This window comes from Ascaphus truei, chromosome 6 (assembly GCF_040206685.1).
Source record: "Ascaphus truei isolate aAscTru1 chromosome 6, aAscTru1.hap1, whole genome shotgun sequence".
NCBI classification, from domain to species: domain Eukaryota; kingdom Metazoa; phylum Chordata; class Amphibia; order Anura; family Ascaphidae; genus Ascaphus; species Ascaphus truei.
Window position 1 is genome coordinate 37,300,789 of NC_134488.1, and position 12,966 is coordinate 37,313,754.

Sequence of the window (12,966 nt, forward strand, 5' to 3'; positions counted from 1 at the left end):
TAAAGACAAAACTTAAGGCAGAAAGACCCACGAACAAACAACAACTGAAGACAGCTGCAGTAAAGGCCTGGCAAAGCATCACAAAGGAGGAAACCCAGCGTTTGGTGATGTCCATATGTTCCAGACTTCAAGCAGTTATTGCCTGCAAAGGTTTCTTGACAAAGTATTAAAAATAAACATTTTAGTTATGATTGTGTTAATTTGTCCAATTACATTTGAGCCCCTGAAATAAAGGGACGGTGTATGAAAATGGTTGCAATTCCTAAACGTTTCATACGATATTTTTGTTCAACCCCTTGAATTAAAGCTTAAACTCTGCACTTCTATTGCATCTCGGTTGTTTCATTTTAAATCCATTGTGTTGGCGTACAGTGCCAAAATTATGAAAATTGTATCTGTGTCCAATTATTTCCGGAGCTAACTGTATATAATATATATGATACCTATTATCACTGCAGCCCTTAGTATGACTAGATACAGTAAATATAGCACAAACACATCAGTAGCATAAGATATACGACAGTGGTGTCAGCACGGTAGGCGACGCATACACGGAAGCAACTCTGAAAGTGTAGCTGCAGACATCAACAGGCACCGATACGGTTGTATAACAATGATTCACAGTAGGAATGATAGATAGTTCCTCCGCATATATCTTATGCTACTGATGTATTTGTGTATATTTACTGTATCTAGCCATACTAAGGGCTGCAGTGCTAATAGGTATCACATATGGGCACCTTAGCAGGCTACTATATATATTCTCTTCACTCCATTGTGGCATATCACAATTGAGCTAACTCACTATGCTATCATTGCCACAGTGTAGCTATTGCTGGCTTCTGTAACCATCCACTATTTGCTTGGAAACATTTCTGATGGCGATAGCTACAAGGAGTAGCTTCTTATGTAGCAATGACCTGACCACTGTCATTCTGAGTATATTATCCCTCTGTGTTATTCCAAGTTGAGAGGATAAAGTACTATTTTGTAGCTGGTTATACAATAATTGACTGAATGTATTAAGATCACTATTTCTGCTTCCTTGTGGATATCTGATTACTTTATCAGTGAAAACATCTTGAGACACCTATAGGTACTATACTTAACTGAGTTCAGGTTATCCAATAGTGTCCTGTTTTGTGACGCCTATCCTGGGGCTTCTTATCAATCACTGTATATATAAACCTCACATGCGTCGTTGTTTAATAGCATCATTAATTCATAACATGTTATTATTTTTCATAGAAAGATATAGATGCTTTAGTACTCTTGTTAGTTGGCTATCCCTGCTATAGTGTGTATTTAGAACCACCATATATTAAGTTGCAACATTAAGAATATTGGGATTCTATGATTTATTAAGTCTGAAATTATGTTGTATTATTATACACCTTGAGTGCAATTATGTTAGGGATCTAGTTATTTCTTCAAATTACACTTTATGCGTTACATGGTAGAATTGTATAAGTTTAAAAATCTTTTATTATATCGAAATAATTAAAATATAGAGCTTTAAAATGTATCCTCAATACGACAAAGCGCCTCCGCAAAACAACAGTCAGGATGCATGTCTGCCCTCACAGACACACCACTGCTGCTCTAGTACACTGACCAAGACTGCCAGGCTTTACTCACGCTGCACTGACGACTTTAACAGCTGCACTAATAGGACTACAGCAATTCTACTCAGCAGCAATAAGGTACACTTTATATGAAGCATTTGCCTGAGGTCTGTGTAGAATAAACACTTGTTCCTAGAATAAGCATTTTTCATTTAATGTATATTCTGCCTACGTACTGTATGGGCTTAGTATGTACTGCGGACATCATCATAAGTACGCAAGATGCTGAGGTTGAACTCTGAGGACGTATGGCTTTCCAAACAAAATTATTATGCAAATATTTTGATGGTTAGGAACGGGAAAAAGGCAAAGATATTAGATATTGTACTTGGAAATCATTTATTTTTTTATAATAAGCTCTTAAAAGTAAAACGTTATATTCTTAGCAGGAACATTTCAGCGTGCAACAGAACATGGGACAGAAAAACAAAGTAAAGTTTTTTGAACTATTCCCCAACCCCTGAATGCAATTTGAAAACATATACTATTCCAATTAATTGTTCAATGTATTTTATACTATAAGCAAACACATAAGTGTCCTCACATATAGCTAATGATTTTGTCATTCAATAGCTATTGTGCATTGACAAAGAAAGAAAATAAAGAGGCATTTATTGATTAAATAGAATTTGAAAGGTCCTGTTGGATACTGTAAGTGATGAAAATGTTTAATAATAAACATATATTCTTACTTTTCTCTCCTATGTAAATATTAATCTTCCAGAATTAGATCATTAAACCTCCCTCTCCTTGCGCGCTATAACATACATAACGCTATCATAATCTAACAAATCACAGCCCATTCTGCTGGGGAGCACATCCATATTCTCAATGACGTACCCTGCATCCCTGAGAGCCTCCCTTAAAAACTTTTCATCAAAGGTCAGGAAAAAGAACTTGTGCTCACTAATCTTATAATATGTCATATTGAATACCCCAAAGAGTAACAGGTGACCCCCAATATTCAGTAGTGATGCAAATTTTCTCAGATTGCTCCGGTAAGCTTCCTTATCTCTGCTAATCTTGCTTAGACACCAAAGGCTGAGCACACAGTCCACTTGTGGCAAGACAACAGGGTCTAGAGGATTGTCTTTAGTAATATCCCATTTTACAACCTGTTTGATGGCTCTTCTCACTTTGTCTTCCTTTACCTGCCATCTCTCTCTGAAATTAAAAAAGAACATACGATTACTTTATAAGTGTCTTTATACATATACATGTGAAAGTCAGACGATTAACAATAGAGATGTTGCATAAAGTTATAAAAAATGCATAGAAGCCCTTTCACAATGGAAGAATATTCAGTGTAAGGAAATGTGGACCTTTATCTCATTACTAGCTGTAGCTGAAACATGTGCTATTTGTATCAGCAGATCTCAGCAATACATGTCCCCCATTATTCCGTTATATGGATCACCTTAACTCCCATACTTCCCGTGACATGGACATTGCAGCTTTCTGTAGGAATAACCTGTGTTACTTTAGATGAAGAATGAAAGTGTAAATCATTGGAGTCACTCACAGGCGGCTGGTTTTGCAGCAAGTTTAGCATTACATGGTCTATTCCAAGGTCATCAAACTAGAGACAAAACCAGTGCAAAATCTGCACCAGATTTAGCAAAGAAAAAATCCCATTGATAACTGTAGTGCAATATTTGTGCCCACCTTATGCAGTCCAGAGACTTTGATAAATTACCCTTTCTGACTCTGGCCCTAGATTTGCTACCACAAATTATCCACAAAAGTTACAATCTCTAACTATAAATATTCACCACAGTGGAATCTGTCTAAATCCGCGGAACTGATTTCGAATGGAAAGCTCTGGTAATTCTAGGAAATGGATTTTGACAGTTTCTCCCTTCTCTACTTATTTGTAAAGCACAGATTAGAACTTTTCTTAGCTGTTGATCAAGCTGTTGACAAGATGGGAGTTGAAGATGGGGAGAGAAGTTCCCTGACACACACACAGGTATTATTTGTCTTGTGATAATGTACTTGGAATTATGTTACCTGTTGCCTTCTAGTTCACAAAGAGCCTTTGCTGCATATGACCAATCAGCAGCTCCTGGATCCTTTTTAAGCCATTTATCAAATTCCTGGATGTTGGGCTCAGTAAATTCCACCATAATAATCTCTTTGAAGATATCACTGGCTGATATGAGCTGGTAAACTGATGCGCCAGAGGAGATATCAATCAATGTGTCTCCTTTCACACGCCCTGCACCAACAGTTAGAAAGAATAAAATACACTTTCATCATAGTCAACAAGCTTATTTGGTATTTAAAAAATATTTTGGTACTATCCCAATACAATTAAAAATAAAATTTCAATGCAGAAGGTGTATGGTGTCATTCAACAGGAAATGGAATTTCAGAACAGTTGGCAGAGCTCTTTTTTCTAACCTTGTGAGCCAAAGCCTGAAACTTTGGAGAGAGGCATGTGGCTGCCCCGGGGGAGTTGTTGTAAGGTGCAGGAGGTGCGGGTTAAGGTGCCTGTTTGGTCCTCAGAAAGGGCCAAATGAACAGTGGCAAGGGACAAGGCATTGTTGCACTGTGTTAAATTTTATTAAATGTGATTAAAGATTCAGAGATTCTGTTCACAATATTCTTGTCTCTATCTATGTGCTTTGCCCAACAAGCGTGAACTATAGACTTTTGGAAATAAAAGTAAAGAAATATTCATAGTACACAAATATTTAAAAAAAATGTTTTAAAGGTTGTGGCATTGTACACCAAGTCATTGAAATGCTCAATGCCGGCCTTGTGTCTTTTTCCTCTGTGCGCATGTGCAGGTATGGAACATTAGCTAATCACTGCACTCCTTCATTTCATTTGGAAAACACGTCTTTATACACCCTTGGTATTTAACTATGTATTGTGAAGATCGGGATAGGAGGAATACCGCACATGGAGAGAATGCAGAAAAACAGAGGGAATCCCACTCAGCTTAAAGTGAATGTATAGGGGAAGTATGGGTAGAGGGGTATATGATTAACTTTTACAAGACAAGTAAACCAGTTGTGGTCACTGTGATCCCCTAGTGAATGTATTATGGCATAATTAAAAATGAATTTATTAACATAATCCTTCAAATATATTGATTTAAAACAACAATGCAGTGTTGGATCCCTCAACACCTATGTAGGTGTTAGGATCTACTGTATAAATTTTGAAGGAGTAATGGTTGTAAATAATACTCGATCTCCTTGTTTGATAACCAAAAAATTAAGTCTAATATCCTATATATATATATATATATATATATATATATATGGCTTGGAGTGTTAGTACACCTTAAATTGGCTTAAAGAATTTATAGGTTTCAGTATAGCAATTGCAATAAGTAATTGTCAAGGAACTTCATAAATATTGATTCTGGATATAACTGCTTATTCTGTACTGTAAGTATAAGGAAATTTTCACCAGGTTCTGCAAATAAGGTGCCTGTTATATAGTCACTTGTGATGTCCTATTAAGGGAGCTAAATTCTCCAGTTAATATTAATATCGTTCCTCTATACTGTAAAACCATATCCCTCAAGCATAAAGCAAAAAAGGAGTCCAATTTGAATTTGATACCTTGTGCAATATAGGATCCTGCTTGAATGGGTTAGAATTTTATTAACCCCTAGTATGTAATGATCGTGTGGTTACTCTAGGTCAATGCCCCAAAATAAACTTATATGCCCTATTCGGAAAATATCATTTGCAAGTTAGTTTAAACCACCTATGTATAATAGTGGAAAAACAACACAATTGGAAAATTCAATAAAAAAATAATAATCTATATTCTTGCCTCAAAATATTCCTTCTTACACCATTAGAAACCTATAGCTTATGGCAAAACACTGTGTAAAATGATACAAGTATCCCAGGTATATAGAGTAGCAGTTCCCTTTAAACAAAGTTTTCTGAGTCTGCTCATAAAGACGTTCAATGTGGTTGAATGTAAATGAATAATGTAACTATATATAATAATGTGGTCATGTTAAGCAAATAGCATGTGAACTCTCTAGGACACCTGAATCATGCAAGTGTTGTAAGGCTTCGTCCATGGTAAGTTCAGCCGTGTGGAGGCGCGCCGTCCCTGGGCGTGTCTAGTGGCGTGTCAGTGACCTCACGGAGCTGGTTCGTCCTCATTGGGCGAACCGCTGACGTGACCGGCCTGTCGCGCCAATAAATCTGTTTGAACTGATTTCTTGGCAACGCGCGCCCCATACCGCTTCCGCTTCATTGCCTTGGGCAGTTTGATCGGTCAGCGTGCGCACGCCTCCACACTGTCTGCCCGACCATGGACGCAGCCTAAAACACCCCCTAGCTTGCTTGGCTGCCTCGAGGCTATTATTGCCGAGACTTTGTATAAGAGGAAGCGCTGGAAGTCAAACCAGTTAATTTTTTTGACTTGTAATAAAATGTATTATTTTTCTACATATAAAAATGTAAGTCAAATATAAGTCATTCTCCACAAATGTCAAGAATAAAAATACAAACCTGAAGAGAACGTTTCATGCAATTTCTTTAAAGGGTAATCCACGATTTCATCTATTAAGGAAAATTTTTTACCACAGAAGTAGGTATCTACAAAAGCTTTTGGATCAAATTCGTCATCATGATAATGTTTGTGGAGACTGGAATCCATTGCAAGTCTTTGGTCCAATCTTTCTGATGCCTCTGATGTAATGGTTGATACTTCTTTAACTTCCTTTTAAGTGCTTTTAACATTTAAATATGATATGACCTCCCACAAGTCACAAGAACAGATAATAACATTGGATCATACAGAACTTTATTTGAACACAAGAATTCTTATTTCACATATTGACACTTCTAATATTTGTTGTCTTTTTTCCCGTTGAGAAATCACAAGTCTTCATATCACAGGGCTTATAATGTTTTATACTGAAATTGACTTAAAAGAAAAAGCATTTATCAGTGTCAGTTCAGCAAATGTTAATTAAGACCTTGCTGAGCTGCAGTGTGCTAATGCACAACATCCTGGATAGATAATTACTCCAGGGGTGTAATTAAATCATGCAGATGGTACATCATGGGATGAAGCTTCTCAGCGCTGTAAATATCGGGAACACACAGACGCACATTAAATGTCTGTCACAAGTTATATAATCCCACCATCATACTCTGTGCATGTATTACCCACCTGAGTCGTCATTCAGATCCCACATTATACATTATACAGTATACATTACCCATAGTAAAGGAGTGGAACCAGTCCAAATATTGAGGCAATTAAATCCACAGCATAACAGCATAACAGTGGGCAATATTCAAAATAGTCTGAATATGAAAAGAAAAAGCTCCAACACAATTTCCAAAAGAGTTCAGTATTGCTTGTCAGGGTTGTGTCTGCTTGAGTAACTGAATCCATGTTTCAATTTATACAATGTATCAATATAGCAACAGACTTCTCATGGTCTAATGGTTTGTATTGATAAAGTGCGGCACATGCTGTAAACAGGCCTGCCAACAGGGGGGAGGGGCGGGGCTGCCGGGGTTGGTGTCTCAGGTGCCATCAGTCAAGGGTCCCGGCCGCCCAGCCCCCCTGCACGACGGTGCCATTGTTTTTAAAAAAATACCAGCGATCCACGTGCGCATGCGCTGAGAAATCTTGGTACGCATGCGCAGGGTATCCGGCCTTTTTCCTCAAACCCCGATCAGCAGCAGCCATGTGGGACAGAGGGGAAGCGCCATGGCGTACCGCCAATCAAGCTTCCCCCCCGCCAACCAGGAGCCAGGGGAAACTAGATGATATTGGGGTGGGGGGGAAGTGAGACAAGGAAGCAGCACCGTCCCGGTCAGTCACCCACCCATCCAGTTACCTACCAACCCAGTCAAGGCAGTCAGTCACCCAACCACCCAGGCACTCAGTCACCCACCCAGGCAGTCAGTCACCCACCCATGAAGCAGTCACCCACAAAGGCAGTCAATGCAGTTAACACAGTCACCCAAACAGCCACCCACGCAGTCACCCACCCAGGTAGTCACCTACCCAGTCACCCACCAATCCAGTCACCCACCAAGGCAGTCACTTACCCACCCAGGTAGTCACCCACTCAGGCAGTCACCCACTCATGAAGTCAGACATCCACACAGGCAGTCAAGTCAGTCACCCACCCAACCAGGCAGTCATTCCTGCACCCAGGCAGTCAGTCACCCACCCAGCAACCCACCCACCCAGGCAGTCAGCCAACCACCCAGGCAGTCAGTCACCCACCCAGGCAGGCAGTCACCCACCCAGGAAGGCAGCCACCCAGGAAGGCAGAGACTCACCAGTCCCCCACCCACCCATGCAGTCAGTCACCAACCTACCCAGGCAGTCAGTCTCCCACCCACCCATGCAGTCACCCACCCATGCAGTCAATCACCCAGAACATCACCCACCCAGGACATCACTCACCCATGACATCACCCACCCAGGAAGTCACCCACCCAGGCAGTCACCAACCCACCCATGCAGTCAATCACCCAGAACATCACCCACCCAGGACATCACCCACCCAGGATATCACCCACCCAGGACGTCACCCACCCAGGCAGTCACCAACCCACCCAGAAAGTCAGTCAGGCACCCACCAATGCAGTCACCCCCCCAGGCAGTCACCCACCCACCCAGGACGTCACCAACCCACCCAGGCAGTCAGTCAGGCACCCACCCAGGCAGTCAGTCACCCACCTACCCAGGCAGTAAGTCACCCGCCCACCAATGCAGTCACCCACCTAGGCAGTCACCAACCCACCCAGGCAGTCAGTCAGGCACCCACCCACTCAGGCAGTCAGTCAGTCACCCCTCAGGCAGTCACCCACCCAGGAAGTCAGTCACCCACGTGCTGTCCATCTCCCCACCAAAACTTGCCCCGCTGCCTGCCAATTGAAGCCCTCCTCCCCCTCTGGCTGGTTGAAGGCTCCACTGCCCCCACCTGGCCCATTGAAGTGCAGGCCAGTTGAAGTCTCCCCCAGCCAGTTGAAGCACAGGCTGATTCAAGGCCCCACCGCGGGCCAGTGAAGGCACCCACCTCCAGGCTGGTTGAAAGCCCTTCGCTGACTGATCGAAGGCCCCCACTGAGCACCGTTTCAAGAGAGGTAATGTAATTAACTGATTGCCTGTCTGCCTGCCTGGGTGGGTTGTTGAGTGACTGGGTGAGTGACTTTGAGTGACTGGGTGGATTGGTGACTGAGTGATTGGGTGGGTGACTGGATGGGTGAGTGAGTGACTGTGTGGTTGAGTGACTGGGTGGGTGAGTGACTGGGTGGGTGCCTGGGTGGTAGACTGAAATTGACTGGGTGGGTGTTGCTCCTTGCCTGGCAGACGCGAGGTTGGTGTGCGGGAGGTGGGCGGCAGGGGGGGGCGAGACTGGCGGGTTAATACCGCGGCTGCTGCCAGTGGCAGGAGGTGGGCACGGGGGAAGCTGGGTCAGCGGGTCTAGAAAGCGGGAGAAGCTTGGTTGGTTGGCGCGTGGGGGAAGCTGGGTTGGCGGGCGCACATGGGAAGCTGGGTTGGCGCATGCGGGGGATGCTGGGTTGGCGCGCGCACGTGTGGGCTCGCAATGGCGCTTCCCTTCCATTCCACGTTGGGAGCGGAGTGGAGGGGGGGGTAGCGTGGTCTGACCCACACACAGCAAGCCGGACACCCTGCTTCCCTGCGCATGACACAGAGACTTTGGCTCTGCACATGCGCACAGGGGTTGCCGTAATTTTCTTTTTCCCCAACTTTAAAAAAAAAAAAAAAATGGAATGGCCGGGCCTCCTGACTCACGGGGCCTGGGATGCCAACACCAGCAGACCCCCCCACCCCCCTCCCCTGTTGGAGGCCTGCCTCACAGTAACAATCCTTACAACCTGGGCAAGGGGGTTATAAACACATACTAGCCTTCCTGGTTACAAGTATTTATTTTCAAGCTTTGATCCAGATTGGGTAAGTGGGCTGTCAAATCAAAGTATTGTATAAGAAATGTGTGATGGTGGGATTGCATAACTTGTGACAGACATTTAAAGTACTTCTGTGTGTTCCCGATATTTACAGCCCTCTGCCTGATTTAATTACACACTGGGGTTAATATCTATTCAGGATGTAGTGTATTAAACACACTGCAGCTCAGCAAGGTCTAAATTTACTTTTGCTGTACTGACACTGAAAAATGCTGTTTTTTTTTATAAAATATTATAAGAATCATGAGATGACTTGTGATTTCTCAATTAGCAGAAAGCCAACAAACTAATAAGAAATAGAATATTGTACAATATTAGAAGGTTCAATATGAAGCTCAGTATGATCCAAAGTTAATATTTGTCCTCATGATTTGGGAGGCGTCATATTTGATTATGTAAAGGACTTAAAACTATGTACAAGACATATCCAACATCACATCAGAAAGATTGCACCAAAGACTTGCAATGGATCCCAGTCTCCACAAACTTTATCATGATGAAGAATTTGATCCAAAAGGACTTGAAGATATATACTTCTGTGGTTAAAAATGTCCCTTGATAGATGAAAGAGTGGATTACCCTTTAAAAAATGGCATGAAATGTTCTCTTCAGGTTTGTATATTTATTGGTTACATAGAATGAATTTGTTGAGACAGACTGATATTTTATATACATATAATTAATATATATTTATTACACTAATACAAAACTATTTACTAATAATTTATTTAATTAAAAAGTTGTATTTGTATTTGCTGTACGTTGTATGGTGGAAGGGTTTTTGTTACTTTATTACCCACCATAACGTGTTGTGTGTCTGGTTATAACCAGGACCCAGCATAGCCGTAACAAACCTCACACTGATGAGACCAAAACATTTAAAAAAGCTGTCTGTGAGTAGGGTTACTGTCTCTGCACTTCTTTAACCCAGGCTGTGCTGAAGCTGAGTAATACGGCAGGTATAAGCATATATAGGCCCATGTTACAATGGACAAGAAGCAGAAAGTGACACACTGTGTGCTCATTTTCCTGTTATTACCCAGAATCCCTGGCTGCAGTGTAAGCACTATATGCTAAGAGATAATGGGGAAAGGCAGGTTGCAGACCTGACTGAGAGATGTCACTGTGCTCACGAGTGATATTTTTTTTTGCTGTATGTGGGGATTTTTTTCCGTACTTTTTTACCCAACTTGTTTTGTGCTTAAAGCTGCAGTTCAGGCAATATTCTGCATGTGTGTTTTTTTTAATAAATCAGTTCTATAGTAAGAACAACTTTGAAAGACCAATTTTCTTGTATTCTATTTTAACAAGCATGCTTGTTCCTATAGCAACGATTTACATTCCCCATATTTAAAGATGTCGCCAAACTTTGCCGATGAATAGACGGAGAACGAATTGACCGGCAGCTATGCAGTTCTTTAGGTAATTAGAGATTGCCCACATGAAACTATTGAAGTAAAAAAATAAATAAAAAATAAATAAAAATAAAATAAAAAAAAGACTTAACTGCCGCTTTAATTAACTAATAATAGCCAATGATCTCTCTATGTGGAGTTTGCCTCCTGTCCCGTCTTCACATTACATAGCTAAATACCAAGAGGGCTACGTATAAATAATAATAATAGCATGTTCTTGTATAGCGCTGCTAGTTTTACATAGTGCTTTACATAGACATTTTACAGGCACAGGTCCCTGCCCCGTGGAGCTTACAATCTATGTTTTTGGTGCCCGAGGCACAGGGAGATAAAGTGACTTGCCCACGGTCACAAGGAGCTGACATTGGGAATTGCTTCACACTCAGTGCCAGTCAGAATCTTTACTCACTGAGCCGCCCCTTCTCCCACGTCACCCTAAAGACGTGTGTTTTCCAAATGAAATAATTAGCAACACACAGTACATAAAGTAAGATGCTTTCAGTGAGATAAAATGTAACACAGACCAAGCATCATTTAGATATACCGTATATACTCATATTCTTATACCCTGCAGCATTTAAATGCATTTTTTTTTTATTGTATTGGGTTAATGGCCTGGAACCTATCAAATATAGAAAATGTATGATGTACTTACCTGCGTGCTGCCCCTTGATGTTGTGTTGCAACCTTTATCGTGTGGTATATATCTATATATCTATATACACACATATGTGTGTACATATGTATATGTGTGTGTATGTATATCTGTATATATGTGTGTGTATGTATGTATGTGTGTATATACATGTATGTGTGTGTGTGTGTGTGTATATATATGTATGTGCAAAACCAAATTAACTGAGTATACAGCTCACTAGAATGATTGATTGTTTGTATTAATGGGTGTACCCATACTGTACACACCTAGTGTGACGTGGGTGCAAATGATGAGCTGATATTTGTAGACTAACAAAGATTAGAGGGTGGGAGCATATTAGTGCCTCAACTTTCCAACTAGTAGCTCATTTGTCAAAAGCACTCCTGGGCGGTTAAAACTTAGCATTTAATAGGTATCTAACTAAAATAGATTCTACACTCAATTTTAATATTAATAAACACACAATGTAATTAAAAAGGGAAGGGTGATGGGCAGGCAGGGTTTAGACTCAGGGTGTGTAGTACAAATTGAAAGTTGCCTCAATATAATAAAGGCAAAGATGGGCTAAATAAACACCTAGGGTCAACTATTAATATAGGTCATAGAGTCTCATGATTGCCAACAGTGATAAAGCTTCATTAGCAGTTGTAAACATACAAATGCTGTGCGGCATTTAGCGTAGCATATCGATCAAGCCAACCTGAAATTGTACCATATAGCACCTAGCAGTGATAGAACTATTATTATATACTAATATTTTAAATCAATAAAACTTAATATTTACACCTGTAGGTACAACACAATAATAGGTTGGTGGTACGTGGATTGATTCTAAGCCAAATGACGTTGATATACACAGCACAGAGATCACTAAAATACAACTGCAACTGAATGCAATTATCACTGGGTTCAATTGTAGCTTAGCATGCTACTGGGGAAACAATACATAACCAATACTTAAATGTGTCAGGATGCAGTCTATGGGGCCTATGCAGAGAGCAGCGCTATTTCAAAACTCGCCATTTTTTGGAGAAAATCGCGCAGAAAACAGCAGAAAATGGCGAGTTACGAAAAACGCGCCAATTTTTTTTTTCTATTTCTAAAACTCGCCTCGCGGCTGGCGAGAACCTCCATCTCGCCAGTTTTAAAAATATCCTAATGCAGAGAGGCGCGAATGGCATCTAGCGGCTGTTCGCGCCAATAAAATGGCGCGATTGTCTCCTTTTTGCCTCGCCAGGAAAAGTTGGCAAGAAGCTGCCGCTCGCGGCCATAGGAAAGGAAAAAAAAGGCGCAAATTTTTTTTAACACATTTCTGCAGCGCGCAT

The 12,966-nt window shown here is 41.3% G+C and overlaps 1 protein-coding gene and 1 long non-coding RNA gene across 2 annotated transcripts in view; one reads left to right on the forward strand and one right to left on the reverse strand.

Annotated features, from left to right (window-relative positions):
• Positions 1 to 1,940: 1,940 nt before the first annotated feature.
• Positions 1,941 to 7,740, reverse strand: LOC142496917 (nicotinamide N-methyltransferase-like). Its single transcript, XM_075604020.1, has 3 exons — positions 6,116 to 7,740; positions 3,636 to 3,843; positions 1,941 to 2,789 (listed from the first exon to the last, which is right to left on the reverse strand). Exons 1-3 carry the CDS (start codon positions 6,261 to 6,263, stop codon positions 2,360 to 2,362), a joined length of 786 nt encoding a protein of 261 aa, XP_075460135.1. The 5' UTR covers positions 6,264 to 7,740; the 3' UTR covers positions 1,941 to 2,359.
• A 1,478-nt stretch (positions 7,741 to 9,218) lies between these two features.
• LOC142496918 (uncharacterized) overlaps positions 9,219 to 12,966 on the forward strand; it is a 14,968-nt gene continuing 11,220 nt past the window's right edge. Inside the window, exon 1 of the long non-coding RNA XR_012802132.1 lies at positions 9,219 to 9,554. This is a non-coding gene — a long non-coding RNA (uncharacterized LOC142496918). The remainder of the gene's footprint in view (positions 9,555 to 12,966) is intronic.